Below are 27831 nucleotides of genomic sequence, written 5' to 3'. Positions count from 1 at the left end.
AATGCTGCACTGTGCTCTACTCCTGAGCAGGTAGCCAGGCCTCACCTGGGGACAGCCTGGTGTTGGCCGCTGTAATTACTATGTGATTAAATGCATTGTGTTCCCCTCACAATGCCTTGTCCTGCAGTCCTTCATGTGGCATGCAGGGGCGTTGGGTTGGGGAGGGTGAAAGGTGTGAATGGGACACAAAGTTTAACTGGGCTCTGAGTGGGAGCAGTGGGAGCTGCCCCCATGCGCTTGTTCTGTGTGGGTCCCACTGGGCCTCAGTGGTTTTGGCATATACAAAAATGAAATAAAAACCACCATCTCCAGAGAGCCAGCCAGCTGAGGACGGATGAACAGTTGCATTAATGTGTAATTACTGCACAGTTCTGGCTTCCCTTCTTTTGGCAGTGCATCGTTAATTACAACTGAACTGTAAAACATCACACATGGATTTTATTTACTGACTTATTAATGGCATCTGTTATCCCAGCAAATCTCAGCAGTTTGCTCTTGTTGAAGGGAATGAAAAAGACCCATTGCACAGAGAGCTGATGCTAACTTACACGCTTTGTCTAGGAACAGAGCTATAGGATGTGACCAAAACACCACGTTTTCACTCAGATTGTATGGTCACTCAATGTGTTGCCCCAGCATCTCAGCCCATTACAACATGAAGGAGTGCACACGGTTTCAGCCCACAGATCTGAGGGCTGTGCCTGTGACAGATAACTGGCAGCATCTCTCTTCCCAGCCTGCCCACAGCATGACCCAAGAGGCTGCTGGCTCCAGGCTGCTGTGCGCTCCCAGATTGCAGCGGCTGCGGCGGCGTCTGCAGGCAGAGCGTGACTCAGGCAGACTCGGGGCTCGCCTTTGTGCTGCAGCTTCCAGCAGGGCACAGGGACTGCGGCTGCTGCCTGATTTGCTGGGAGGCTGCCAGCCGCCGTGCCTTCTCCTCCTCTCTGCAGGCAGCTTGCAGGCAGCTCTGTCCTGTTCTCCTTTCACCGCTGCATCTTGAGCAACAAGATGACCTGCCGCAGGGACACGGGAGGCTGATGACCATGGCAGGCATGGAGAAGAGGAGCTGGTGATGCAGGCAGAGGATACTGCAGCGAAGGTACGGCCGTGTCTGTGGGGAGCAGGGATGGGGGCATGGTTTGCAGACAGCTTGCAGGACCTGCATTGCATCCCTGTCCCCGCAGGGTGCTGTGACCATCCTGCTTGGGTGAGGGGTGACCCCAGAGTGAGGGACTGCATGCTGCCTGCAGTGTGCAGCCGACCTGGGGGCAGGCTACCTGTGCTCTGACCTTGTCTCTGGGCCCTTAAGGACACTTTTCTGGGTGCTGTCCGGTGGATTCCTGGCTGCTCCCTGCCTGCAGCAGAGCTGAGCATGGGGGAAGGGGACCTGAGTGTTCTGCTCCACTGCTCCTCCCTGACACCGGGAAGTCCTCCCAGCCCTTATCATTCTGGCTGTGATGCAGGGTTTGGCTGGCAGATAGGCAGCCAAAATTCTCATTAAGCTCAGGCCTGCTGACGCACAGCTTTGCCACTGCATTACTGGAGCTCTGTGCTCACTGTCTAACTGCAGCCCTCCCTGCCCAGGGTGACCCACTGCCTTCAGCCCACGTACATCCTTTTCCTTTGCTGCACTCAGGATGGAGATGTGCAGGACATCCCCACCTAGGAGCAGGAGAGAGGAGCAGCCATGGCGGTGCGTGGCCGGCACACCAAGGTGCTCCCCTCCCAGCTGAACAAAGTGTGCCCCGAGAGACGGGACGGCTCTGCCGCACACCTCAAGGAGATGAGCGACTTCGAGGTGGTCCCCAACCTCTGCCAGAGCAGCAGCAGCGTGGCCAAGGGCCGGCGGAAAGCACATTTTCCCTCTGGCAGCAATGAGAAGGCAAGCTGGGGGTCTGGAGCTGGAAGAGGTGGGAGCTGGCCACATGTGGTGGAAGAGCAGTTGTCCTGGGACACATCAGTGGGGAATCTCAGGTTGGGGAGAGCACTGATAAGGCCCCTAGATATGCTCCAAGACTGGTCCCTGGCACAAGTTGTGACCCTTTGCACAAACACTGACCCCCTGCTGCTCTTCCTGCTCCCTCAGGAAAATCTCATCTCATGGATTCCTGAAAACATCCAGAAGAAAGAGTGCACATACTTTGTGGAAAGCTCCCAAACCTCAGACTCTGGGTAAATCAGACCACCACTCCTTCCCCTCCCCTCCTGGGAACAAAAGGGACACCTGGGGACAAAGCTACAGCATTAGAAAGTCCCACTTTTCTGTCCAGGGAACCGGTACCAAGGGAACTCACTAAGTCCTTTTTGTCTGTTCCTTCATCCTGCTGTGTGGCACTGCATGGCCAATAGCCAGCTACCCTGGCAGCTACCCTTCTGATGCTTGCCATGCAGTCATTTCCATTCATACTTCATCCAGAGCAACCTTCCAATTTCTGTCATAAAACACCATAGATGAAAATGCCAATATTTGCTACATTTTCTGATAGAAAAAGCCCTTGTTTCTGCACAAGTTCTGAGCTGGAAGTCAAGTTGTGTGGGAGGTGCTGGTGCCTGTGGTGTTTTAATGACGATGCCAGCACCTCCCAGCTGGCCTGAGACAGGTGGGCCACCGGGGCGTTGCCGTTTGGGGTTAGCTTGTTTCCCACAGATCTGGTGGTGTGCATTGCAGGAGGGTGGTATGCGAGTGCGGCTACCTCAGGGAGCAGCACCTGGAAGACGCTGCCAAACCTCCCCTCTTCCTGGGGAAGGAGTGGGACCCCAGCAGGCACATCCAGGAAATGCCAACAGATGCCTTTGGTGACATCCACTTCACAGGCCTGGGACAGAAGACAGGAAAGGTGATTTGTTTCTCCCCTCTGTGGTGCAGTGGGAGTCAGTGTTCAGATCTTGCTCGGGCAGACGAAGTGCAAGTATTTCCCTCCTGAATGAGAGGAGGTTAGGAAAACATGGAAATGCCCTAAAGGCAGCACTGATTCATGCAGAGAAAGGTGGATGGAACAACATCCCTCCTCCCTTCCAGCCCTGTACCCAGTCCCTTTCTGAAACTGTAAGACTGGTCTCCATGCTATGAGGCCCATGCTCCAAGGCATGGCTGTTCCAGGTCTGTGTACTTAGGCAATTGTGGGGATGCGTGCTCCCAGGGAAGTGGTATGGAACAGGGTCATGCACCAAGAGCTGGAGCAGCAGCAACAGCCCTCTGCCAGGAAATGGCATAGGAAGCCCCCAGTTCTTTGCTGGAACGGAAGTAGATGTGGTGGAGTTGCCCTGCTCCCCAGCCCTGTTCTTTTTACCCAAAATATGCATGCTCCCATTTTACAGTATGTGCGTGTCTCCTCTGATACTCCCCCGCGGGTCATCTACCACCTCATGACACAGCACTGGGGCCTTGATGCTCCCAACCTGCTCATCTCAGTCACCGGTGGAGCCAAAAACTTCGTCATGAAGCCAAGGCTAAAGAACATCTTCCGGCAAGGGCTAGTCAAAGTGGCCCAGACCACTGGTAAGAGACACAGCACTGTGCAGAAAGCACCTCCTGTGCTGGCTTGATGCAGTGGGCAGAGAAAATGTCTTCTGGGAGGTGGAGCATCTTCAAGGACTGGGTGCTCCTGCAGCCATACAGTGGGATGCTAGGAGATTGCTGTGAGCAGGGTCTCTCCCTTCCCAAGCCCCTCTCTGACCCCTAGGGGCCTGGATCATCACGGGGGGGTCCCACACTGGTGTGATGAAACAGGTGGGAGAGGCAGTGCGAGACTTCGTCCTGAGCTGCAGCCACAAGGAGGGCGACATTGTCACCATTGGCATTGCCACCTGGGGGACCGTGTACAACCGGGAGAGCCTCATCTGCCCCATGGTGAGCCAGGCTGAGCTGGGAATGCATTTGCTTGGTTCCACCTGAACTGCTGGGGAAGACCTTTAGGGGAATGGCTGCTTCAAGCTGTGCTTGTGGCTGGCAGCACTGGTGAAAACTCAGCCGGACCAGAAGGGGTGATGATTCCAGGCTGATGCTTTCTGAAGCCCCTTTTGTCCTACCCACTGCCTTGCATAGGCATTATGTTTCTCCTGGGAGCAGCCTAGGAGGGCAGGTGGAGCAGAGGCAGGAGCATGGGGCAAGGCTGATATGAGGACTGCAGGGATGGCAGTTCTGCCCCTGCATGCCATCCTCCCGTTCCACATGCTGGTTGATTTGAGCATCTGCTGCTCCCCCTCAGCTCCATTAGGCTTTGCCCAGGGTCTCTCCTCCTGCACCTTACAGGGGGGCTTTCCAGCTGAGTACGTACTGGATGAGGAGAACCAAGGCAGCCTCTCATGCCTGGACAGCAACCACTCCCACTTCATCCTCGTAGACAATGGGACCCATGGAAGGTACGGAGTGGAAATTCCCCTGAGGACCCGGCTGGAGAAGTTCATTTCCAAACAGACCAAGGTGAAAGGAGGTAACAGCAACATATAGCCAGGCCAGAAGCAGGGGAGGGGACGAGGCATGATGGGCCACCTCAGCTGCTCAGAGAAGCTCCCTGCAAGGAGGTGACGTGGGCTCTGCTTTCCTGCAGGTGTTGCCATCAAGATCCCTATCGTTTGTGTGGTGCTGGAAGGAGGCCCTGGGACACTTGATGTAAGGAACTGCTCCTGGCCTCTCACAGCAGAGCCAAGAGGGGTAGTGGTGGGATGGGCTGGGACTGGGAAAGCCTGCTGAGCCAGGAGCCAGGGCAGAGGGCAGCAGGTCTGCTCTTTGCCTGAGGATCACAGAATCATAAAATCATTAGGGTTAGAAAAGGTCACTAAGATCACTATGGCCAACCCCAGTGCATCCCCACCATGCCCACTAAACCTTGTCACTCAGTGCCGCGTCTCCACAGTTCTTGAACACCTCCATGGACAGTGACTCCACCATCCTGGGATCTCCTGTTGTTGGTGGGAATGTGATTGTCCCACAGCTGTTGGTGGGAAATGGGAAATGCAGCTGGATAGGAATGCTGTGGTGTAGCAACAGAAGGTTCAGTCTCAGCAGGGCTGCTGGCCTCTTGGTGATACTAGGACCAGCCTCCCTGCTCTGTTACAGACCATCTACAATGCCATCACCAATGGGACCCCCTGTGTGATTGTGGAAGGGTCTGGACGTGTGGCCGATGTCATTGCACAGGTGGCTGGCCTGCCTGTGTCCAAGATAACCATCACCTTGATCCGCAAGAAGCTGAGTGTTCTTTTCCACGATACCTATGAGCAATTCACTGAGGGCCGGGTGGTGGAGTGGACCAAGAAGGTGAGCCTCTTGCAGGCAGATAGCTCCTCTCCCTGAGCATGTGGAGACCCAAGGGGTCCCTGAGGGCAGCAAGGCTTCCAGTGTGAAGCTTAAGGCTCAGCTTTTACCGAGCCTTAAGATTCACACTGGGAGCATTTGTTTCAGCGAATACCCCAAGAACAGTGTGGCACCAGCCCCAGCTGGGCTGCGGGACAGCACGGGGGGCTGCAGGTGACCCAAGGGGAGACAGGAATTGCCCCACACAGGAGGAGATGCTGCTGCTGATTGCCTGCCCATGGCTTTCCTTGTAGATCCAAGACATAGTGCGGAGCCGACAACTCCTGACCATTTTCAGAGAGGGCAAATATGGTCAGCAGGATGTGGATGTGGCCATCCTTCAGGCGCTGTTCAAAGGTGTGGAGCTGAGGGCTGCCTGGGGGCATGAGGGAGATGAATGGAGTGGCAGCCACAAGCTTGGCTTGTGCAGTCACCAAAGGGCTCCTCAAACCTTGTGATGCTGAGCTGATCGGGAAGAGATGTTTCTCCCAAAAGTTCAGGTGTCTGGGGGGCTTCCAGAGGGTAAACGGTCCTCTGCTCTAACACATGCACTTGGCATGCAGCATCCCGAAACCAGGACCACTTTGGTCATGAGAACTGGGACCATCAGCTGAAGTTAGCCGTGGCCTGGAACAGGGTGGACATTGCTCGGAGTGAGATCTTCACAGACGACTATGAGTGGAAGGTAAGGCAGTACCTGTGCTGCTTGTCTGCTGCATGGCTCTGTGGTAGACACTGGGCTGGGGGCTGAGGGTAGGCAAGGCTAAGCACCTTTCTCCCATTCCTGACCACAAACAACCAAAGCAGAACTGGGCTCAATTTGCTTCACTGCTTGTAACAGTCCTATATAATTGTTTACAAAGGTGGTTGGTATTTCATTCAAAACTAGTGTCTTTGAAAGACAATGCACCAACCTAGAGTCTCTTGGTACCTAGACACCTGTTGGTAGCCCTGCCCAATGATCTCTGCCAATGCCATCATGTCAAGTATCAGCTTGTCTATAAGCTCCTCCTGATGCTTGTGGCTAAAACCTTCCCCCATCCGAGCAAGGTGTGTGGCGTGACCCTGCTGTGAGGCCATGGAGCCCCTCACCTCTGCCTCTGGTCTGCCAGCCCACAGATCTCCACTCCGTGATGGCAGCTGCCCTAATCTCCAACAAGCCGGAGTTTGTGAAGCTATTTGTGGAACAGGGAGTGCGTCTCAAGGAGTTTGTCACGTGGGACACACTGGTTTACCTCTATGACAACATGGCCCCATCCTGCCTGTTCCACAGCAAGCTGCAGAAGGTCCTCCTGGAGGAGAGGGAGCACACAGCCAGCTCCAAATTGCCACGAATCCAACTGCACCATGTCTCTCAGGTGCTGCGGGAGCTGCTGGGCCGTTCCACACAACCTCTCTACCCCAAGCCCAAGCACACTGAGCGGCCCCGGCTCTCCGTCCCCATCCCGCACATCAAGTTGAACGTACGCATCTCCAGGTTACGTGGTAGCAGGGTTGTGTGGGGGAGGGGGGCACTGGCTGAAGAAACAGCCCTGGAGTTTCCAGCTGGCTCACTGTTCTGTTGCCTGTTCAAGAGTCTTACTCAGAGTCCCTTAAAGTCCTTCCCAAGTCATCTGCCTCACATTCAGGATGCAGCTCCCACCCTCCTACCCATGCAGCACCGGGTGGCTGTGTGACTGGTGAGCAGGACCCAGTGGGGTGGAGGACAGAGGGGCTCCTTGTGCACTGGGCAGGCTTGGCACATCCCCTGTGATTATGGTCTTAGAAGCTGAGAGGCATTTCCAGGATGAGTCTAGCCTTGGCCATCCCTCTCTGCAGCAAAGGTCCTCCATGGTGGAGGCAGGCACCCAAGGGTCATGGAGGATTTGTGTTGAGGGGCTGTATTCTCTCAGCAGTCTCTTGGCAGGTGAACAGGTCTGACTGTTGCACACCTCTCAGGTTCAGGGGTCAAGCCTCCGGTCCCTCTACAAACGCTCTTCTGGCCGAGTCACCTTCACCATTGACCCAGTCCGTGACCTGCTCATCTGGGCCGTGGTCCAGAGCCGCAAAGAACTGGCAGAAATCATCTGGGCCCAGGTATTACAGCCCAAACCCACCAGTCCCAGCTGTAAGGCTCATCGGAAACCAAAATTCCAAAGCCCAAGAGGCAAGACTGCATGTGGAGTCACAAATGTTCCATCACCCGTTGGCTTCCTATTACAAGAGCAGGGTTGTCCCTGTACTCCCCATGGCACTGGGTTACCTTCTGCCCTTGCAGATAGAGGGGAGGACAGCTCAGCCCTTGCCATGTCAAGTTGTCCTTCCTGAGCAGCCAGCCTGGGACATGCTCTTTCGGTCCCACAGAAATGCTGAAGGACGTGTCAGAACTGCCAAGGGCTTGTGGGATGAGGCTCAGTGTCCCACACCCTCTCTGACCTCTTCTGCCCCAGAGCCAGGACTGCATGGTGGCTGCTCTGGCCTGCAGCAAGATCCTGAAGGAGCTGGCCAAGGAGGAGGAAGACACGGACACCACTGATGAAATGCTGGCCCTGGCTGAGCAGTACGAGCACAAGGCAATTGGTGAGTGGGAGGGACACCAACAGCCCAGAACACTCTCATGTCCTGTCTTGCTGGATGTTTCTAAAGGGTGGTGGGTACAATGAATGGTGCAGAGCTGCAGTGAAATGCTCAGCTCATGCTGCAAAGCTCTGCTTGGTGCTCCTCCTGCTGAGCACTGGATTGGCCCAGAGTTCAGCCGTGTCTCCCTGCTCTCCCAGGTGTGTTCACAGAGTGCTATCGCAAGGACGAAGAGAGAGCCCAGAAGCTCCTTGTCCGTGTCTCTGAGGCCTGGGGGAAGACAACCTGTCTGCAGCTGGCACTGGAGGCCAAGAACATGAATTTTGTGTCCCATGGGGGTGTCCAGGTGGGTTCCCAATGGTGATGCTTGGTGGGGGGAAGAACCGATGTGTCCAGATTCAGGGCTCCTTGTTTGCAGAGGGCTCAGACAGAGGGGCTGTGCCCTGCCGCCCCAATCCTGGGTGGCTGAGTGGCTGAATGCCCTGTCCCTGCTGCTGACCTGTGCTCTGTGCTGGGCCTGACCACGTCCTCCCCACTCCATGCCAGCGGGGAAATCACTCATCCCTGACACCCCTGTGGATCAAGCTCAGGCTCCATCCTCGATGAACTGGACTTGCCAAACATTCTGTGCTAATCAGACAGGATGCAGAGGGGGCTCCTCTAACAGTGCTCCCCTTCCTCCTCACAGGCCTTCCTAACCAAAGTCTGGTGGGGGAAGATGTGTGTGGACAATGGGCTTTGGCGGGTGATCGTGTGCATGCTTTTCTTCCCACTCCTCTACACCAACCTCATCGCCTTCAGGTACTTCTTGTAGCTAGGGCACATATGCATGGAGGCAGGTTCTGCTTCAACTTCCTCCTCTGGCTGGCTCATAAGTCTCAGGCAGCAGGGCCATGCCTCCATCCTCGCTGCCCTCAGGGAGAAGAGGCTGCAGCCCATGGGCTGCCTGACACGTTTCCGAGCCTTCTTCACAGCACCTGTCGTCATCTTCCACATGAACATCCTCTCCTACTTCACCTTCCTCTTGCTCTTTGCCTACATCCTGATGGTTGACTTCCAGCCATCCCCGTCCTGGTGGGAGTACGTCATCTACTTCTGGCTCTTCTCCCTGGTGTGTGAGGAGACCCGCCAGGTACGGGGCAGACAGAGCAGGGCTGGGGTGGAGCTGGGAGGGGCCGGGCTGCCAGGGACCCCTCTGATGTTCCTGGAAGGTCCCATGCTCCTTCCATGCCCTGGCAGAAAACCCTATCAGCTCAGGTCCTCTTCAGGTAAGCAGGAGAGTCCAGTGACGGCCAGCAGGTCTCTGCCCCTCTGTAAGGCACGTGAGTACCTTGTGAGGCTTGGCTGATGTACCAACCCTGCTTCTTTTCCCAATAGCTGTTGCATGATCCAGATGGGCTCGGGGTCCTGAAGATGGCTTCCCTGTATTTCAAGGACTTCTGGAACAAGTTGGATATCGGTGCCATCGTGGTGTTCATCACAGGGCTGACCTGCAGGTGAGTTCCAGTGCTCGGGGCTGAGCTGCAGGCTGCAGCAGGCCCTACGCTAGTTCCAGAACTGCACGCCTTTTTAGCTCCAGTTTCTTCTTCAAAAGACTGACGAAGATTGTCATAGCCATGTGATTAATCCTGACCGATTTACCGCTGTTTCCTGCTGCTTTTCGGGGAGATGTTTTTCATGCCGCAGCTCTCACTCAGCACTCTAGGGATACTGATACTGCAGAAATGCATCGCTGTAAAGCCAGAAAAAGAACCACGCTGTTGGCACTGAGCTGTTCCTTTCCTCTGTTCTGGGCCCAGGCTGATTCCATCGACGCTATACCCCGGGCGCATCATACTGTCGCTGGCGTTTATCATCTTCTGCCTGCGCCTGATGCACATTTTCACCGTCAGCAAGACGCTGGGGCCCAAGATCATCATTGTGAAGCGCATGGTGAGGGCTGCCCTGCCCTGGCTGCAGGGGATATGCCACCCACCTCGTCCTACCCTGGAGAGCACTGTGCTCCAGGACACACTTTTGCTTCATTGTGTCTTTGCAGATGAAGGATGTCTTCTTCTTCCTCTTCCTGCTGGCAGTGTGGGTGGTGTCCTTTGGGGTTGCCAAGCAGGCCATCCTGATTCACAACGAGGAACGTGTGGAGTGGCTTTTCCGTGGCGTGGTCTACCACTCCTACCTAACCATCTTTGGGCAGATCCCCTCCTACATTGATGGTAAGGGACGCCAGTCTGTGGCTGCGTGGCACGAGCTCAGTCACTCCTTTACAGGGCCAGGGGGTGCCACACTCCTGCAGCCACACAGTCCTGCACAGGACTCCTCTCCATGCCACAGTGTAAGGCCAGGAGGGAGCAAAGATGAAGTGTAGGGCATGTTCAGAGTGTTGCCACCAGTCCAAAGCCAGGGACTGAATCTGCCCAACCACTCAGGATAACCAGTCAAGATGTGCAAAGACACAGGAGCAGGGTGCCAGCTGCCAGGAGCTGATCCAGCTCAGTGTCACAGCTGTAAATTGGCAAGAGTAAGCAGAACACTGAGGACAGAGAGAATGATGCAGAGTGGGCTTGGAAACGCTCAGCACACACCAGCTGCTCCAACCCCTGCCATGTTCTCAGCCACTTTGATGTCTGAGAGCACAGGATGCTGCTTGAGACACCGAAGGGCTGGCTGCGGTGGAGCAGTGCTCTGCTGTCTTGCAGGGGTGAACTTCAACATCGATCAGTGCAGCCCTAATGGGACTGACCCCTACAAGCCCAAGTGCCCAGAGACCAACGAGGACAACAAGGAGCCCATCTTCCCAGAGTGGCTGACGGTCATCTTACTGTGCCTGTACCTGCTCTTCACCAACATCCTCCTCCTGAACCTCCTCATCGCCATGTTCAAGTGAGTCTGACCTGGAGCCTTGGTCCTGACGGTGAATCACGCTGGCTTTACTTGCAGGCTTGGCCCTAGCCAGGGCAGACGAGGGGTGCCTCCTCGCTCCCCTGCACAGCTGACGCCCAGGCTCTGTCCCCAGCTACACGTTCCAGCAGGTCCAGCAGCACACGGACCAGATCTGGAAGTTCCAGCGGCACGACCTCATTGAGGAGTACCACGGCCGCCCGCCCGCGCCTCCGCCCTTCATCCTCCTCAGCCATCTGCAGCTCCTGGTGCAGAGGGGGCTGCTCCGCAGGCCGGCCACGCGCCACAAGCAGCTCAGTGAGGAGCAGCCACTGCCCTTCCTCTGCTCCCTCCCAGGGAGATGAGGTACGCAGGGAACTGACAGCCGTGCCATCCCCTTCCTCCGGCAGAAGAGAAGCTAGAGAAGAACGAAGAAACCGCCCTTCTCTCCTGGGAGATGTACCTGAAGGAGAGCTACCTGCAACACCAACAGTGTCAGGAGAAGCAGAACACAGAGCAGAAGATCCGAGACATTGCACAGAGGTACCGATGCTCTTCAGACAGGGACGCCCTTCCTGTCCTGAGCAGGAAGGATTTGGGATTGGAGCTGTTGCTGCCCTCCTTGCTGTGCATACAGGCAACAGGGGATGCTCATGGGAATCTGTCCTTTGGAGGTGTAGGCACCCACTCAGTGGAGAAAAACCTAAGGAGGTTTTTCTCCTCACAATCGCTCCAGAGTCGAGGTGCTGACAGACCTGCTGGACATGGATCGGGTGAAGAGGACAAGTCTGGTGGAGCAGAGACTGGGCGCCCTGGAAGACCAGGTGAGGCAAAAACTGAGCAACTGCCTTGGGAACATGGGCTTTTCCAAGGGCATGGGTCAACTGAATCACAAGACGAAGTTCTTCTGAATTAGCTCCCCTTAAAGTTTCTTGAACAAAACATAGCCTCAAAGAGAAAAAAAGCATATGGGAGATGGAACATTGTGGGATGAGCCCCTGCACTGTTCATCCAGCTCTTCTGGGCCTGAGTGGGCCCTCCAGACCCTCACCTGTCCCACACAGGTCCATCAGAATGCCAAAGCCCTGAGGTGGATCATGCAGGCACTGCAGGGCAGCGGCTTCAGCTCCGAGGAGGATATGCCACCCTTGGGTAAGTACAGCCCCAGCAGCACAGCTCGAAGGGGAGCCAGGGGCCAGACCACGGCATTAGAGCCAGGCAGTCCCACAGGCCTCAGCATCAGTCCTACTGAGGCTCAGCACCAGCCCTGTGAGGTCTTCTTGTCTCTGCCTTGCAGTCTCCAGCAGAACCTCAGAGGTGAAGGAGTTGGACCTGGAGGAGAAGCCTGAAGAGAATCAGCCCCCACACCACGTGCTGGCCCGGAACCTCCTCTACCCAGGGTCCAACACCATCCGCTTCCCCGTGCCAGATGAGAAGGTGCCCTGGGAGGTAGGAGCTCAGGCGGTGGGGCCAGAGGAAGGCTGGGGGGTGGTGGAGGACAGGAAGTGGGAAGGGGAACAGAGATGTTATTGCAGCTAGAGAGAAAAGTGTCAGACGTGGGAGCTGCTGTTCTCTCCAGCCCTGGGATGAGTAGCTTCTTGGAAACACTGCCAGTGCTCAGCGAACCAGGGCTGGGTCTCCAATGGACAGAGGGTCCAAGCATGGGTGGAGATGCCTCCCTGGGAAAACACTGTGGCTGTGCTCAGTGAAACAAGACTGGGTTTCACTTGGAGATGTCTGGAGGTGTTCTGGATGGGCAGGAACATCTGGGCTGCCAGTGAGGCTGACACAACCATATGCCCTGCAGGTGGATTTCCAGCTCTATGACCCTCCTGCCTATTCAGCCGACCACAGGGACACAGCTGTGCAAGACCCCTTCAGCCCGTGAGTATCCTGCGGAGGGTCCCTCCCCATCCAGCCTCCCACCTCTTCTGCTGTCCCCAAGCATGGCACAGCCTGCCCTCACTGCCGGGCTGCCTCCTGCGCACAGTTCCTTGGAGTCTCTCCTGAAAATCAACTACAACGCCATGGACGGGCTGATCGACCGGCAGAGCTTCCATGGCCTCTACGCTGTGCAGGACGGACTGCCACTGTGAGTGCTCCCACCATGAGGAGGCAGGCGAGGGGGAGTGGGGCAGTGTCTGGGTCGCTGATAAATACGTTGAAGAGCACCAAGATGGACCTGTGCCCATGGCAGGGGGCTGGAACTGGGTGATTTTAAGGTCCCTCCCAACCCAACCCATTCTGTGATTCTATGAATTAGGGAGGGTGGTCCAGGGCTTTAGGCAGCCTCCAGCCTGCTTGCTCTCTCCCACCAGGAATCCCATGGGCAGGACAGGGCTGCGTGGCCGCGGGAGGCTGCACTGCTTTGGGCCCAATCATGCCCTGCACCCGGTTGTGACCCGGTGAGCACATAGGGGTGCTGGGGGCAGAATGGAGAAGGGGGCACAAAGCCATTTCAGACTGGGGAGGGGGAACTGAGTACGGCTTGCAGTGTAACATGGGCCTCCCTCACAGCTGGAGGAGGAACATGGATGGGTCCATTATCAGGAAGAGCCTGAAGAAGATGCTGGAGGTCCTCGTGGCCCAGTACCCCCTGTCAGATGTCTGGGCATTGCCTGGGGTAAGAGCCAGAGCAGAGCAGCTCCCACCACCTTCTCAAGCCATTGGCAAAGAGCTCCAGGAGCACCACTGTCTGGTTTAGCACTGCTGAGGGCTTTTGGCAGCAGGAGGAGGGAGGGAGGCCCCGCTGCTGCCTGCTCCCCTCCAGCTGAGCTTGGGGCAGTGCTGTGGTAGCGGGCACGTGGGATGAGCCAAGCTGGTGGCAGCTGGGCTGTGAGAGCTGTCTGGGTGCAGGGCTCGCTGGAGCCAGGTGAGACGCTGCCGCTGAAGCTCAAGTGGATCCTGCGCCGGGAGTTCTGGCCCCAGTTCCAGAACCTGATGAAACAAGGCACCGAGGTACGGGCATACAGAGCTCTTGGTGCTCTCGGAGTGGTGGTTATGGCTCTGCTAATGCAGCAGTCCTTCACTGTGCATAGATACACAAAGGGTACCTCGATGACCCCCGCAACACAGATAATGCCTGGGTTGAGACTGTTGCCGTCAGCATGCACTTCGACAATCAGAACGATGTGGAGATGAAGCGGCTGAATTCGGTAAGGGCCTCTTGCCTCTGTGGCTCCCTGCCCTGGCTTCCAGCAGGTGTGGGGCAGGTGAGCTCTCTGAGCAAGGCAGACCCCTCTGAACATGCTGCCCAGGAAGTCACCGTCCCTGGAGGTGTTCCAGAACTGTGGAGATGAGGGACATGGTCAGTGGGCACGGTGGGTTGGGCGAGGGTTGGACTTGGGGGCCTTAGTGGTCTTTCCCAACCATAGTGATTCTATGAATTCCTTTGGCTCCAGCCCCAGATCACACTCTCATCAGGAGTAAGCCTCTCCAGCTGCGTGCAGGGGAGGGGGAACACAGGGCTGCAGATGGGGTGGCACCACAACAGGGGCCCCAAAACCTCAGGGAGGGAGGCTGGCGGTGCTGCTGAGTGATGTTGGCACTGCCACGGCATGCATGTGATGTCCTGCTCCCCTTCCAGTTCCTCCAGGGCTGCGACCCGGAGCTGTGCATCCGCTGGCAGGTGCTGGACAGGAGGATCCCGCTGCATGCCAACCACAAGCAGCTCCTGCAGAAGGTCTCAACCCTGCTCGGTGCCTACTATTGAGTTCTCAGGCACAACCAAAGCTGCTGCGGACTCAGGCCAGGATCTGGCCGCTATGCCCCAGCTCACCTGTGAGGCCATAAGCTGCCACTGGAGCCACCAGCTCCCCCTTCCCCACCCACTGTCTGCATGGGCACTGCGTGTGGGCTCTGGGGATTGCCTGCCCATTCCCCCCCATGCAGGGCATCCACAGGGCAGCTCTGCTCCCCAGTCAGCTCTCTGAGCCCCAGGAACCCTGGCACAGCGCCTGGAGGGCTGCTCAGGATCTCTTGCAAGAGGCTGACCTGCAAATTGCTGTGACATCTGTCCTCATATCTCCAGTTGCCTCAGACCCAGCAACATCGCCTTGAGCTGTGATCCAGCACTTCTGAAGGCAAGAGCAGCTCTTGGTTCATACTCCTACGGCTTTATGGCTCTGCACAAATCCAGCCTCCCAAGTCTTACGTGATCCTCTATGTGTATGCTGAGCACCGTATTGTAGCCAATATCCTTCCCTCTGCTAAATGGCACCTGCCTGCCCCATCACCCTGTGCACATGGACAGAAAGGGGCAATGTGCTGGGACGCATAGGGGTCTGTGCTCTGTGGATGCTGGGGCAGGTGGGGACATGAGCAAGGACACATGTGCGTCCATCTCACACATCTCTGCTCACCTTTTCTGCTGCCTGCCATAGGGATGATGAGGCACAGCAGAGACACTTCCCAGAGCCTCTCAGTAGCCCAGAACAACCCCACAGGGGTGGATTATGCCTAAGACTGCTTAGGGAGGGATTTCAGCTCCCCACACTCTCCCCATGAAGACACAGACACAGCCAGGGCAGTTTTCCCCCACTGATATCCATCACAGCACAACTGTGGTTTCACCAGTGAGGCACTGGGACTGGGAGAGTGGGACCAACTGGTAATGTAGCCAACGCTGCTCAATAAACAGTGTACTGAACAACTCGAGGCTGGTGGTGTGTCACCGCTGTTTAAGGACAGGCCATTCCTGCAGACTGTGCTTCCAGGATGTTCTCACCCCAATCTTATATCACAAATCCAACCCACGTGCAGACTCACCCATGTTATTAGCTTTGGGCTTCCTGGATCTCTCCGCTCCCATTGCCCCTTACAGTGATACTCAGCAGCTCCTCGCCAAGCTCCAGCTCTGACTCACGCTGCTATACCACACTTTGACCTTAAAAAAGCCACCTCCAAAACACTGCTTGGCAAACTCCTTGGAAACTTGTGACTTGTACCAGCTCATGGACCAGATGGGAAAAGCAAAAGAACTCCAGGTTTTGTTATTTAAAACCCCAGCAATGACTAAGCCAGTCGGGTGTGTGGGGAATCTGACTCACCACATTTTTAACAGTTGGGGTTGATGAGATGGGAATTTGCTGCTGCTGTTCCCCACCAGCAAATCACTGCATCCCACATGGAAGCTCACTGTGGGCTGGGGCAGAGGCTCCCGGGCTGTGCTCATCTCAACACCCCATCCTACAGCACCTTCTGCGTGTTCCAGTGGACCCCAACTCCAGCCCCATGCAGGGCACCAGTGGCCCCACAGACGGAGGACATGGCCCTGGGTGCCAATTTCTCAGTTAAGCCCTGAATGAGGAAAAGCCCTCGGGGTTTGCGCTGCACTGAGAGCTGGGCTTCCAGGGGATGATGTGGTCTGGGACCCGGGGAACCGCTCCCAGGTACCCCCACCACCCGTGGCTCATCCTGGTCTGCAGAAGTTCCCTCCTCCAGGCTTGGCCCCTTCTGCCCCTGCCATCCTGCAGCTCCAGGCTCTGCAGTCAGAGCCCCCCAGCCCCTTCTCAGGGGGTCACACCCCCCAAGGCTCCAGGTTTTAGAGTCCTGAGCTGGAGGCCTGGGATGCTCAGGGGGCTCTGGGTTTCAGGGCATCAGCACAGCAGGAGGACGTCCCATCCTCACACCTTCCTTGCAGCCTACATGAGGCTCTGGGAGCCCCCACTGGAACTGCAAAGCCCAGGGGTGACCAAGGAGCCCTGGAGGGGCCTATGGACCAAAGGAAGAGCCCCTGGTGCAAGCAGAGCAGCTCCAGTACCCACAGCTTGTGGGGGGTGCAACAGTTTATTTGAGCTCTGGTTAAGCAAAAGATGCCCCCAGATAAAGGCAAGGAAAAGCATCCCCAACCCTGAGCGAAGGGGTGCACGACCAGCATCAGATCGGGCGGTGGATGCCAGTGATGTGCCAACACGTCTCCAAAACCCTTTGAACAAGTGCCAATGTCAGGGTGGCCTGCCCTGCCACCTGCACCATGCTGACAGTGACAAACACCCGCCTGCCAGCTGCAGCACGTATCTGTGGCTTTGCACGATGTACACACATTGCTCACTGTGCGGACATGGAGTGTAGGGCAGGATCAGACCCAGGGGCCCTGGCACTCCGTGGCTCCAGGCATTGGGCAACCAGAGCCAGCCTGAAGTCAGCATTTCCATAACTTATCACATGTCATTTCCTTCCAACGCCATGCACCTGATCCAGCAGCATGTGCTCTGCTCAGGCTTCTTATCCCCTGGCTTTGTGTGAGCTCCAGCCATAGCAGCAGAGCTCTGGGACCCTTGGCTGGAGACGGCTGACCTGGGAGCTCCCGTCCTTCTGTCCTGCAGCGCGCACAGCCTCACAGGTGCTGTGGCTGTCCCCGGGCTCCCAACGTGCCTTGGTCCATCCTCACCTCAGTGCCCAGCCCACCCCTATCCTGGCAAGGAGCTGAGTGTGCCTCGGGCACCTCAGGTGGTTTTCAGCTTGAGCACCTTGGAAAGGGGTTCCTTGGCACTGGAGTAGAGGAGGTATGAGCCCTCAGTGGTGTTAAATGCCTCCCAGTCTCTGCAGCCAACGGTGGGGAGGTGGTGAGTTGCCACGAAGCCTTCATAGCCTTGCCACCTGTGTGGGGAGGGTGGTCAGCTGGGGGCCTGGCACCTTCTTCCATCACCCCGCAGTGATTTGGGGTGGGAGACACCCTTTGTGCCTGGAAGTCTGGCAGACATGGGGAGCAGAGGCAGCAGGGTCCCCCTGTACCCACTCCGTGCCCTCTCTGGACCATCCCCTTGCTGTACCCATGTCCCCCAACTGCCCCCAAGCACATCCCAACTCCTGGGCTGTGCCAGGTTTGGCAGAGAGCTCGCCCTGCCCCAGCCACGCAGCAGTACCTGTAGATAATGCTGTTAATGGAGAAGGTGAAGCCATCGAAGGAGTTTGCGACCACCAGAAAGGAGTCGTCTCCCACCGAGAAGAACTCCCAGTCCAGGGCGCTGGGGGATGAAAGCAGGCAGAGGTGGGTGAGATGTGCCCAGCCCACACTGAGCTCTGGCACCTGGCCATCCCATCCCCATCTGGTGCTTCTCCAGCTGCACTGGGATCTGCTGCCCAGGACCTGTCTCCCATTGCCCTCCTCCAAGTCCCTTTGCACTGGCAGTGCGCAATCCCACCTGAACCCTCCAGGAGACCCCTATGTATTTTGGGGCGTTCAGGGGAAGGCCATGGACTGAGCAACTCCCAGCTCTTTGCACAGTACCTGTAGGTGAGGAGATCCTGGAATTTGACAAACATCTGGGCAGTGATGTTCAGCTCATAGATGGAGGAGTTGATGGCATAGAAGTTGGAGGGCGCTGGGATCCTGCTGTCGTAGCTGTGGCTGTTGGCCACAGCCAGGAAAACTCTGTCCCCGATACGGAAGACCTCCCAGTCAGCAGCCCCAAAAGTCTGTGGGGAAAGAAGCCACCCGAGAAGCTGCCATGGACACGGACTAGCCTCTGTGATCCAAGCGCTGGGAAGCACAGTGGGACCTGCTGGAGGGGCAGTGGGGAGGTGACCCGCTCTTAAACCCCTCAAGGAAAAAGATTCATAGAATTCATAGAATCATTAATGTTGGAAAAGACCTCTAAGATCCCCAAGTCCAACCACAGCCCACACCACCATGCCCACTGACCATGTCCCTCAGCGCCACATCTCCAAGGCTCTGGAACACCTTCAGGGATGGTGATCCCACCACCCCCCTGAGCAGCCTGTGCCAGTGCTTCACTGCTCTTCCTGAGAAGTTTTCTCTCATATCCAACTTCCCTTGGTCAGTCCATTGCTGCCTTTACGGAAGTCTATGAGGATCAGCCTCTGAAATGATTCCCTGGCTTGTCCTAGCCCAGAGGAGGAATGGAGAAGCAGCATTTGCCCGGTGCATGACCTTACCAGGATGGACTGGAAGAGCTGGAAAGAGCCACTGAGCCAGATGTAGATGTGAGAGTAGATGTTTGTGGACGTGCCATTAAACGTGTTGGCCACGGCCAGGAAGGAATAAGGCCCAATGGCAAAAAATTCCCAGTCATAGGCTCCAGAGGTTGGGATTGTCTGGTTGGTTTCAAAGAGCCCCGTGCTGGGGTTCCACCTGTATATCACACTGTCTATGTTGTGATTATTCCCTGAAGGAGACAGAGATGTGCAATGAAGAACAAGAACATCTGGTTTGCACAAGAAACAAGACTCAGCCAAGGGTCTGACTATGCCATATGTCAGCTCTGGAGGGAGTGAGGGTGGTCCTTAGCCCTGCATGATGTGTGTCCCCCCCAGAGGGCCCTCCTCTGGTGCCAGTGGAGCTGATGTCTGGGGCCCAAACTGGCTCGGACCAGATCAGAGAACAAGGGCTGGGTACCTTCTCTGTGGTTGACCACTGCAAGGAACGCCTCTCCCTCAATGACAAACGCCTCCCAGTCCCTCGCGCTGTGCGTGGTGATCCTCTGATAGGTGATGAATTTCTTCTTCCTGTGGTTCCACTTGTATATTACAGAGAACTCCTGCCCCCTGTCATTCTGCTCAAAATTAGCCACTGCTAGGAAGATCTGAAAAATAACAAGGCAGGACACTTCAGTTTTCTCCATTTCAGACGTGGCCCCAAGCAGCCTGCAGGCAGCACAAAGCATCTCAGGGAGGCAGCGGGGTCTGCAGAGATCCATGGGGATGGGGAAGGACCTGAGCCACAAAGCTTCGCATGGGGAAAGGTTGATCAAATAATAAAAATAAACATCACAGCTATAATAACCAGAGTCATGATGATAATGGTGCCCTGAAAGAAAACACTTTCCAGGCCAAAAACCCCTCTGCTTTCGGCATTTAGGGCTTCTTCTACATAAAACCCAAAGACACACACAGGAATTTTTTCCAGAAAAAGACTAAATTTATTTTTTTTCTAAACTTTCTCTTTGGAGACAAATGCAGACCCAATCCCCTGACCCTAAGCATGGCCCCAGGATCCCTCCAGGTGCCTCTGCTCCCTATGGGCCCCTATCTCCCTCCACTTCCTTTCCTCATGCCCTCACCCAGTGCTGCTGCAGGTTTCCCAGCCCTTGGAAGCAAATGTTGCCCTGGAGGAGATTGGGTGAGGATAAGCCAGTGTTGGGCACTTGCCTTTTGGTACAGCCTTGAAATAACCTTCCAGACAGCCTCACCTTTTTGCCTATGGTGAAATACTTCCAGGACTGAGCTTGGTAGGTAGGGATGTTCTGGTAGAGCACAAACTTCCCATCGGTCCACTTATAGATGGCAGACCCAGGGGGACTGTGCCGGTTGGCAGTGGCTGCAAACAGTCCCACCCTCGGGATGGTGAAGACCTCGATGCCCATCGTCTCAGAGTTAGTCACCAGGTCCTGGTACTCCTCCACGTAGTCCAGCCGCTGCTTGACTGGGAGACCAGAAAAGGGAGTCAGGTTCAAACTCAATAGCCCTGCTATTGGACTCAGTAATCCCGTGGGTCCCTTCTAACTCAGGATATTCTATGAATGCCTGGAGACACAGATTTTAGTATCTGTGAGCATGTGGGTGAAAAGTTTTGTGTTTTTTTCCTCAAATACTGTCCATCCCTTTCTCTGCAGGGCCTGGTTGTCCCACAGCTTTCTGCAGTAAGGCCACCACAGCTGGAAGAACACAGGGACCTGCTACTGTTATTGCACACTCGCTGTCTCTGGATGTGCTGAGCATAGAATCACAGAATGGCTTGAATTGGAAGGGACCTCAAAGACCACCTAGTTCCAACCCTGCTGCAGCATCCCCGGTGTGCGTGGCACAGCTCTCGGCCTGGGCAGGCAGACGTGGGTCCTGCCCCAAGGTGCCGGTGGGGTGAATCCCTGGCCCTGGAAGAGCTCCCCCAGCCCCACAGAGCTGGGTGCTCACAGCATGAGGCTCATTGTTACCTTCCAGCATGGAAATCCAGGCGCTGCCATCGCAGAGGTACAGCCCTCTCTGGGAGGCATTGAACCAGAACTGTGCCTTCTCCTGCTTGGTGCAGGGCGGACGGGACCCCAGGGTCACCTTCATGTTGGCTCCTGGGCAACAGATGGAAAAAGATGGGCACCCTTAGTGTGAGTGATGGAGAAAGAACCAGGCATCCCACTCCAATTCTGATGGGCATCAGGGAGCAGGGGGGACTGCATCCTGGTCCCAAGCCAGAAACCTGGCTGCTCACACCCCCAGGGCATCAGCATTGCAAGCCCATCACTGCCAGGTTACGCAGGGACATCAAATCCCATCTCACCCGCTGGACCCAGTCCCCTTCTTCCTGCAGCCATGCCCACAACCCGCCCTGGTTCCCCCATCCTTCCTTGTCTTCCTGAGCGCAGAGCAGCCCACAGCTACTGACCGTGTGGGTACTTCAGCACCTCATTGCTCACTGCCTTTGCTGGGACATCCTGGAGAACAGTAGGGATGGAGAGCGTCGTGGCTTTATAGTTCACGGCCGTGCAGATGCGAGGGGTGGCATCGGCTCCTGGCAGCAGGACGAGCTGCCGCAGCAAGCCCTGCAGAACGGGGTAGGCAGCACGTCCAGTGGGACTGAGGGATGGGAGCTGCAGGGATCCATCAACCAAGCTTCCCTCCGGAACCCCATTCGCTTCCTTCCCTCCTGGGCTCCATATTTCAGATGCTTGTTAGGTGCCAAAACCTCTGCCCTGGGGCACTGTAACAGCTAGCACCATAGGAGCACTGGCACAGGCTGTGTGAGCTGCAGGTGAATTTCACTGCCACCGTGTTTCAGCACTGGTTGGGATTGGACATAGTCCTTCTGTCAGTAAGAACACGCCACCAGCTGGCTTTGTGCCTCCGAGTGCCACCAGCCTCACAGAGATGTCCCCACGATTGTGTGTGGGGCCCCTGCCCGGGGACCTCCCTCCCACAGCCATCCCGATGCCCACCATGACCCTACCGTGAAGAAGCCCTTCCTCCTCCTCCTGTTGCCCAGATAGAAGCTGGCTCTCTTCACCGACAGAGAAGCAGGAAACGGTGTCTCCGCCACCCTGCAATGGATGGAGGACAGTGTCACGGGAGGGCCAGAGGAGCACCCTGTCTGCTGCGTCCCCGCAGCCCAACCTACACATCCTTGGGGAGGCCGCAGTCCACCGACAGCGAGAAGGACTGTCCGGAGACGGCCAGCACCAGCGTGTGCCAGCGGCTGTCGGCCAGCGAGACGTTGCGGAAGGTGACGCGGTTCTGCCAGCCGCCGGCGCGCTCGGGGCTCCAGAAGAGGAAGTGCAGCTTGCTGGGTGAGTAGCGCAGCCCCACCAGCACACCGGGGCTCTCCTCTGCCATCAGCGTGAAGACGTACTCATTCCTCTGCGGGAGGACGTGGCGCTGAGGCCGACACGCTCCATGCCCGGCTCGCACCCGACGCAGGGCCAGGCCCACCGGCAGCGCTCACCTTGGTGGGGACAGCGAGCACCCGCAGGGTGACGATGATGGAGAACTCCTCGGGGAAGCGGTCGCAGTGCAGGAAGAGGCGTGAGGCGGGGAAGGCCAGGGCGCGGGGCCGCGAGGCGCGGAGCTGGAGGCCGCGCAGCCCCTGTGCCTGAAGCACCCGCACGCCACGGGCCGGCCCGCCACCAGGGAGCAGCTCCGCCAGCACGTCCAGCGGGCGCAGCTCTGCGGGAACATGGGCAGGCGGGGTGACAGCGGCCCCAAACACAGGCTGCCAGCCGGGCACGGGCTCTCCTGGCCCAGCCCTGGCTGCACACACGCACACGTGCTTCCCTGGCAGAGCCTGAAAACACTCATTAAGTAATTATCCCTTTTCCCAGAGGAGAAAACAACATGCACGGCCCCGGGGCATCATCCAGATGGAAAATCTAGCACCAGGAGACAGAGCTCCACTTGCACACATCTGGGAAGCAGCAGCCCCCAGTCTGAGCCATGGCCCCATGCTCGTTGCAATTCCTGCCAACAAGCTTTGGGCTCCTAACTGTACTAGAGCCTGGGCTGCTTGGGCACAGGGCAGTCAGGCAGGAGGGGCTGTGAGCAAGGCTGGCCAGTATACGTAGATGCTTTCCTGCTCAACCTACAGTAGGGAACCTGCGTTTGCAGGAGGTTGGACTCGAGGATCTCCAGAGGTCCCTTCCAACCCCTACGATTTTCTGAACTGGAACCAGATCTGGGGGAAGCATGTCCTGCCCTGGGCACCTCACTTCAGGAAGGATCAAAACAAAATGCACATTTCCTATGTCGCCCAACAAAAAGCACAGGCTAAGTTCAGTCCTAGGTTTGCAGAAAGGTTTCATGGCCCCAGCCCCAGGATGAGCCTAGAACTAAGAAGAAGGGCTGGAGGTGGGCTGGAGGCTGTGCCCACATTTGGCAGCCAAGGACACAACCTCACCGAGATGGTTTCCTGTTGGAATCAAAGCCATGAGTCCCAATTTCCCTCCCACATCAGTTATTGCTACCGATCGCAGCTCCCAGTGGTTTGAAAAGCAGCTGGGAGCGGTTTCACCCCAAGACAAGCCACGAGCACACACCAAACCTGGGCCCAAGTACCTAAAAGCTAGAGATGGGACAGAAACGTTCCGGGAGATTTTGCCACCGGGAGGATGTAGGATGCATCTTTCACCCTGAGACCCACCCCACCTGCGCACCTCAGCCCTGGCTGGAGGCTGGTGACGTGCCCTCATGAAGCATCCCACACCCAGCAGAGCATGCTATCCAGGTCTGCCCTGGCAGCACGGGGGTCGTGCAGGATACCCCAGCACCACAAACCTCTGCAGCTCCTGCCCACACCGCCAGCCCCAGCTCCTACCTGTGCAGTGATGCCAGCTCCTGCCACCCCCACCACACGCCCACTGGAGGAGGACAGCCCAGAGCAGCAGCGGGGCCAACATGGGGCTGCCTGGGGGGTGCTCAGAGCTCTGGGTGCTCTCGCATCTTCTGTTGGAGCAGGGCTAAGGGCCGGCTCTCCCTGCCCCTGCGTGGGCACTGCCTTGCTCCTGGCTGTGCTGGGCTGGCCGCGGCGCACAGACATTTAAATGGGAAGACGGCGGTGGGAGAGGAGGAGCCCCGTTCCTTCAGAGAGCTTTTATCTTGTGCCCAGCCCTCTGGAAGGCGGCTTTTGGGAGGGATTTTTTTTTTTTTTTTTTCCCCTTTCGCTTCCTTTCAGTTTTGGTGATTCCTTTTTCTAGGGTCACGTGGGGGGAGGCAGGACATCAGCCTGTGCCCACAAAGGCCAAAGCGGGCACCTTGCTGCCCCCAAACACCTCAGGCTTTTGGCAGCAATCCCAACCCACACTGGGCAGATCCTCCATCCCCTCCAGTTTGCTGCACCCTGCCCCAAGAGCCAGACCCCACGAGGGGCATCTCCCTCCCATGCAGGTGATGTCTGGTCACTCTGCCCACGCCCAGGCACGGCTCCCAGCCCAAGGCCGGGTATCACAGCCGGACCTGCTATGGGGAGGGCAAGGGCATGCTAAGTACCAGTTTAGAAACCCTCGAGGTTACAGTGCTCAAACAGGAGACAGCAGTAGAAAAACTCCCTGCACACTGCGAGCGCTACTTGGGTCCTCTTGCCACAAAGCAAGTCACTTCCATCCTCCAAACAATTGAAATTAGCTCCCCCCACCCCAAAGTTTTCCGGCAAGGCAAACTGCAGAATGGAAAGCTGATGGCCAGCACAAAACGACTAAACATTGCGAAGCAAATCAGGACTTTTTTGGAGACAAACCACCAAAGATGCACATGCCAATGCGCCCTCGGCTCGAACCCCGCAGTGACCCCTGTGCCCCACAGCCTCGCAGTCACCCCACGTGGCAGTGCTGCACACATGGGTCATGTTAGCGCAGCCCAGGGAGCTGGCAGCACATGGGTACATGCGTCAGCGGCCGGATCTGCGCATGCTGCCCGAACGCCAGCAGGGCCAGGCTTCCTGCCGGGACACGGCTAGCACTGGGGACTTCACTGGCTAAAAAGCTGCCAGAAACCAAGGAGGACATCACCAGACCCGGCGTCACAGCTGCGGCTGTGTCTTGCAAAAACAGAGAGACACGGGAATGTCAAGGGGGTGGGAGAACAAACCTCCTGTTTGTTGGCATGGAGCAGAAGCCACGTGCTTTTGGCGGACAAGGCTGGCCCCGCAGCTCAAGGTTGAAGCTGGCCAGGAGAGGGACAGTGATGGCCCTGAAGGGCTTTCAGTCTTCTTCAGCTTGGGAACCTGTAGGTGATGTGCCCTGGGGAACCAACCTGTGTTGTTAAACGAGGGAGCACCTATGCCCGTGGCTGTGCTCGGCCCAGGACCTGCTACTTGTCCCAGCGGCACTAGGAATAGGGTTGCAGAGCTGTTCCTAAGCGCACACAAACATTCCTGTGCACACAAGCAACTGAGAAAGGACAGAACAAAGGAAACAAACAGAAGAGATGTTTGCCTAGTTCCTATGGGTTGTAAATAAAACCATGTGGCAGCTCTGAACAAAACGATCCTTGGACTTCTCCCAAAAAAGTCTGGCCATCCCTGGATGAGGAAAGGTTGAGAAGCATGTCTGTGGACAGCACATTTCAAGCAGAGCTCACATACAGAGAACAGAACAAGAAGGGCACCCGCATTACTGCAGGGGTCCTGCCCACAGGGTACCCGCTCCCTGGGTGCTCCAGAGGGACCTTGCCCACCAGGTCCTTCCAGGGAGCACGTAGCAGCCCAGTGAGGATGGAACGCATGGGTTTGCTTCCGGCTGATGCTCCCAGCAATCACCAGAGACAAACTGTCATGCGGGAGCAGGCAGAAAACCCAGGGCTGGCATCCCCCTTCCTCAGCTCTGCCCTTTCTTCTGAGTTAAGATCCCGCGCTCCTTGGAGCAGCTGCGGCTCCCCAAGGCCAGCCCACAGAAATCCCCACGCCAGTAAACCTGTCAGCAGCACCCAGCAACTGCGGCTGCCGTTAACCCGATCCCCAGTTAAAAAACTTCATTCCCAGAAATTTTGGAGGGGTTCTGCCAGGAAAGTTTTGGCGAGGGGCCACGTGGATTGCAAAAGGCACCATTTTTAGGAATGCCACCGCAAAATCACAAAGCGCTCTGACTGCATGCCTTGCCGCCAGCCCCCAGCGGCGATTCCGGTCCTACCATCCCACCCCGCTGCGGCACCAGCGCTCTGCGGGCTTCCAGACAAAGCTAGCAGCCTCCTGCCCTGCACGGGAAGCCCTTGCAGCAGGCAGCCAGTGGGTGACAAACGGACGGAGAAACCAAGGCAGGGAAGCCCTAGGACTTGTCCCCACGTGCCTGGGACGTTCTGTAGTTCCGGGATGTTCCCTGATCCTACACTCACCGGCCCCACCGGCAGCTGGAGCATCCTAAGCTCAGGCATCGAACCTGATCAGAGCCACTCTGCTTCGCTGCTGCAAGGAGACATCCTGCCCTGTGCCAAAGCAACTCATGGCCCAACTGCACTGCTTTCCCTGTGGACAGCTTTTATTATTGTTAGCGATGATTCAGGCTTTGTCAGCTCAAGCTTTGGGAACAGCTGCCTCTGTTTACCGCCCGGTGCCGAGGCGCTGCCCAACATACAAACACACTTCTTGGAAGAAGGCTGAGGGCAGTGTGGCGCAGGGGCAGCGCACTCTGCCCACCCGCACAGCTCCTTCTTCTGCAGCATCCGGGGAGGGAAGGGAACAAAGGAAGAGAACAATTGCTATTGTTTCTCCAGAAGTTCTCAGAGCTGGTTCCGCTGCTGCCCAGAGACGCCGTCCGCACAGAGGCCCCGCTGCACTTGGAGCTGCATTGATGGCAAATTCTATCCCCATCCCAACCTGCTCGTGGGAGCAGGCACGGAGCACCAGGAACCCAACGCCTAGGGCCAGCAAGCCCCTCTGTCCCCAAGCCAGCAGGCCCTGGGAAAGGAGAAGGAGGAGGAAGAAGAGGTCAGCACAGCGAGACCAGGTCTTGCCTCCCTTCTGCATCAGGAGAGCAGCCTCGGTGCTGGTGGGGCTGCCCACTGCAAGACAGGGCTGCTGCTGGGCACAGGAGGCAGAGCTGCATGTGAGCAGAACATGCAGGCTCTAGCTCCCTCCCTGAACACAGCCTAATTACAGCTCTTCCTCATCCAGCCGGCCCCACCTTTGAAGTCTGAGCAAGAGGCTGGCGGGAGCAGAGGCAAGATCACTGGAGCCAGGAGAGGGACAGGGAGCACAGCAGGCACCAAGGTGCTGAGCCCCACCACCCTGTGATGGTCGATCCTGCCCCATGCAGGGCTTGCAAGAGACGGGCACCCCAGAACACACCCACTCCCACCCTGGGTGTGACCAGGTGGAAGATCCCATGTCAAAGCAGGTTAGGGCCAAAGGCAAAATGCAACTCCTCATCGCCTCTCCCACCAGGCGGGGTGGAAAACACCTGTTCTTCAGCCTTCCCACCTGGCATCCCTTGGTCAGCACAACATCTGGGGGCCTAGCAGGGAAAGTGGGCTCTGGAGCTAACCAAGTGTGGGCAGGCTCAGCAAAGGCAAGCCGGCCACCAGGCAGTGTTGCTCCTGAGCTCGCCCGATAGAGAAACCCTGCTGAGCCATCCTCCAGCAGCCCAGCCTCCCCCACGCTATGTGGATTCTGCAGGGCCTCCTGGGGCTTGGCTATACCCCCAGGTCCAGGAGCCTCCCACAAGAAACGCCCAGTCCTGGAGAGCCTGAGAGTGGGACAAGCCTTGCCCCCGCATGAGATCTCACCCACCTGAAGCTGTTGTTACACCAGCCCAAATTTGGGTTGCAACTGGCCAAATTGCTTTGGCATGGGAAAAAAAAACCTGCTTTGGGGCAAGACAGGTATCCTGGCTGTGGGCGGAGAGACTGCCAGTGCCTGGCCCAGCATCCAAGAGCGTGGGTGCCCCACGCCCCCCAGCATGCCCCATCTTGCAGCCTGCTGCTTTGAACCCACCTCCCACAGCCCCCAGGTTCCTCCTGGCCCACAGGTGCCCAGCTCTGCACAGTGCAGGGAGGCTCAAACTCACGCAAAGCAGCTACCCTGTAATAACCCACCATCCGTATCATTACCATTAATTATATATTAACATACCCCTTAATCTGCTCCGCTGCTGCAGTTCCATCCCAGGGTGTGAGCTGCTTTCAAAAGCCAGACCCAGTATGGGACTGAGTCAGCGCAAATGGTGTCACCTGAT

General features: G+C 56.9%; 2 protein-coding genes across 7 annotated transcripts; one reads left to right on the top strand and one right to left on the bottom strand.

Annotated features, from left to right (window-relative positions):
* On the top strand, positions 40-20411 carry TRPM2 (transient receptor potential cation channel subfamily M member 2). 6 transcript variants are annotated; one of them, XM_021394204.1, is made up of 33 exons: positions 40-1099; positions 1637-1882; positions 2087-2172; positions 2669-2837; positions 3319-3499; positions 3684-3850; positions 4253-4433; positions 4551-4612; positions 5060-5260; positions 5551-5653; positions 5860-5981; positions 6409-6759; positions 7235-7372; positions 7726-7855; positions 8053-8198; positions 8541-8653; positions 8771-8984; positions 9230-9348; positions 9652-9784; positions 9891-10062; positions 10546-10729; positions 10863-11044; positions 11137-11269; positions 11463-11550; positions 11791-11878; positions 12024-12175; positions 12534-12610; positions 12717-12818; positions 13045-13131; positions 13244-13349; positions 13583-13684; positions 13765-13881; positions 20302-20411. In XM_021394204.1, the coding sequence occupies exons 2-33, from the start codon at positions 1688-1690 to the stop codon at positions 20401-20403; spliced, it is 4503 nt and encodes a 1500-aa protein (XP_021249879.1). In that variant the 5' UTR covers positions 40-1099; positions 1637-1687; the 3' UTR covers positions 20404-20411. The 6 variants fall into 6 exon arrangements, with proteins under 6 accessions (XP_021249879.1, XP_021249877.1, XP_021249881.1 ...); XM_021394202.1 differs by lacking the exon at positions 20302-20411 and adding an exon at positions 14313-15382; XM_021394206.1 differs by lacking the exons at positions 1637-1882; positions 20302-20411 and adding an exon at positions 14313-15382.
* On the bottom strand, positions 15483-24889 carry TSPEAR (thrombospondin type laminin G domain and EAR repeats). Its single transcript, XM_021394209.1, has 12 exons — positions 23484-24889; positions 22119-22339; positions 21795-22033; positions 21627-21717; positions 21066-21222; positions 20620-20751; positions 19879-20111; positions 19086-19272; positions 18626-18855; positions 17958-18145; positions 17593-17694; positions 15483-17326 (listed from the first exon to the last, which is right to left on the bottom strand). The coding sequence occupies exons 1-12, from the start codon at positions 23563-23565 to the stop codon at positions 17173-17175; spliced, it is 2016 nt and encodes a 671-aa protein (XP_021249884.1). The 5' UTR covers positions 23566-24889; the 3' UTR covers positions 15483-17172.

Source organism: Numida meleagris, chromosome 4 (genome assembly GCF_002078875.1).
Source record: "Numida meleagris isolate 19003 breed g44 Domestic line chromosome 4, NumMel1.0, whole genome shotgun sequence".
Taxonomy (NCBI): domain Eukaryota; kingdom Metazoa; phylum Chordata; class Aves; order Galliformes; family Numididae; genus Numida; species Numida meleagris.
Note: the sequence above shows the minus strand (reverse complement) of the source record. Positions and strands in the feature narration are given on the sequence as shown.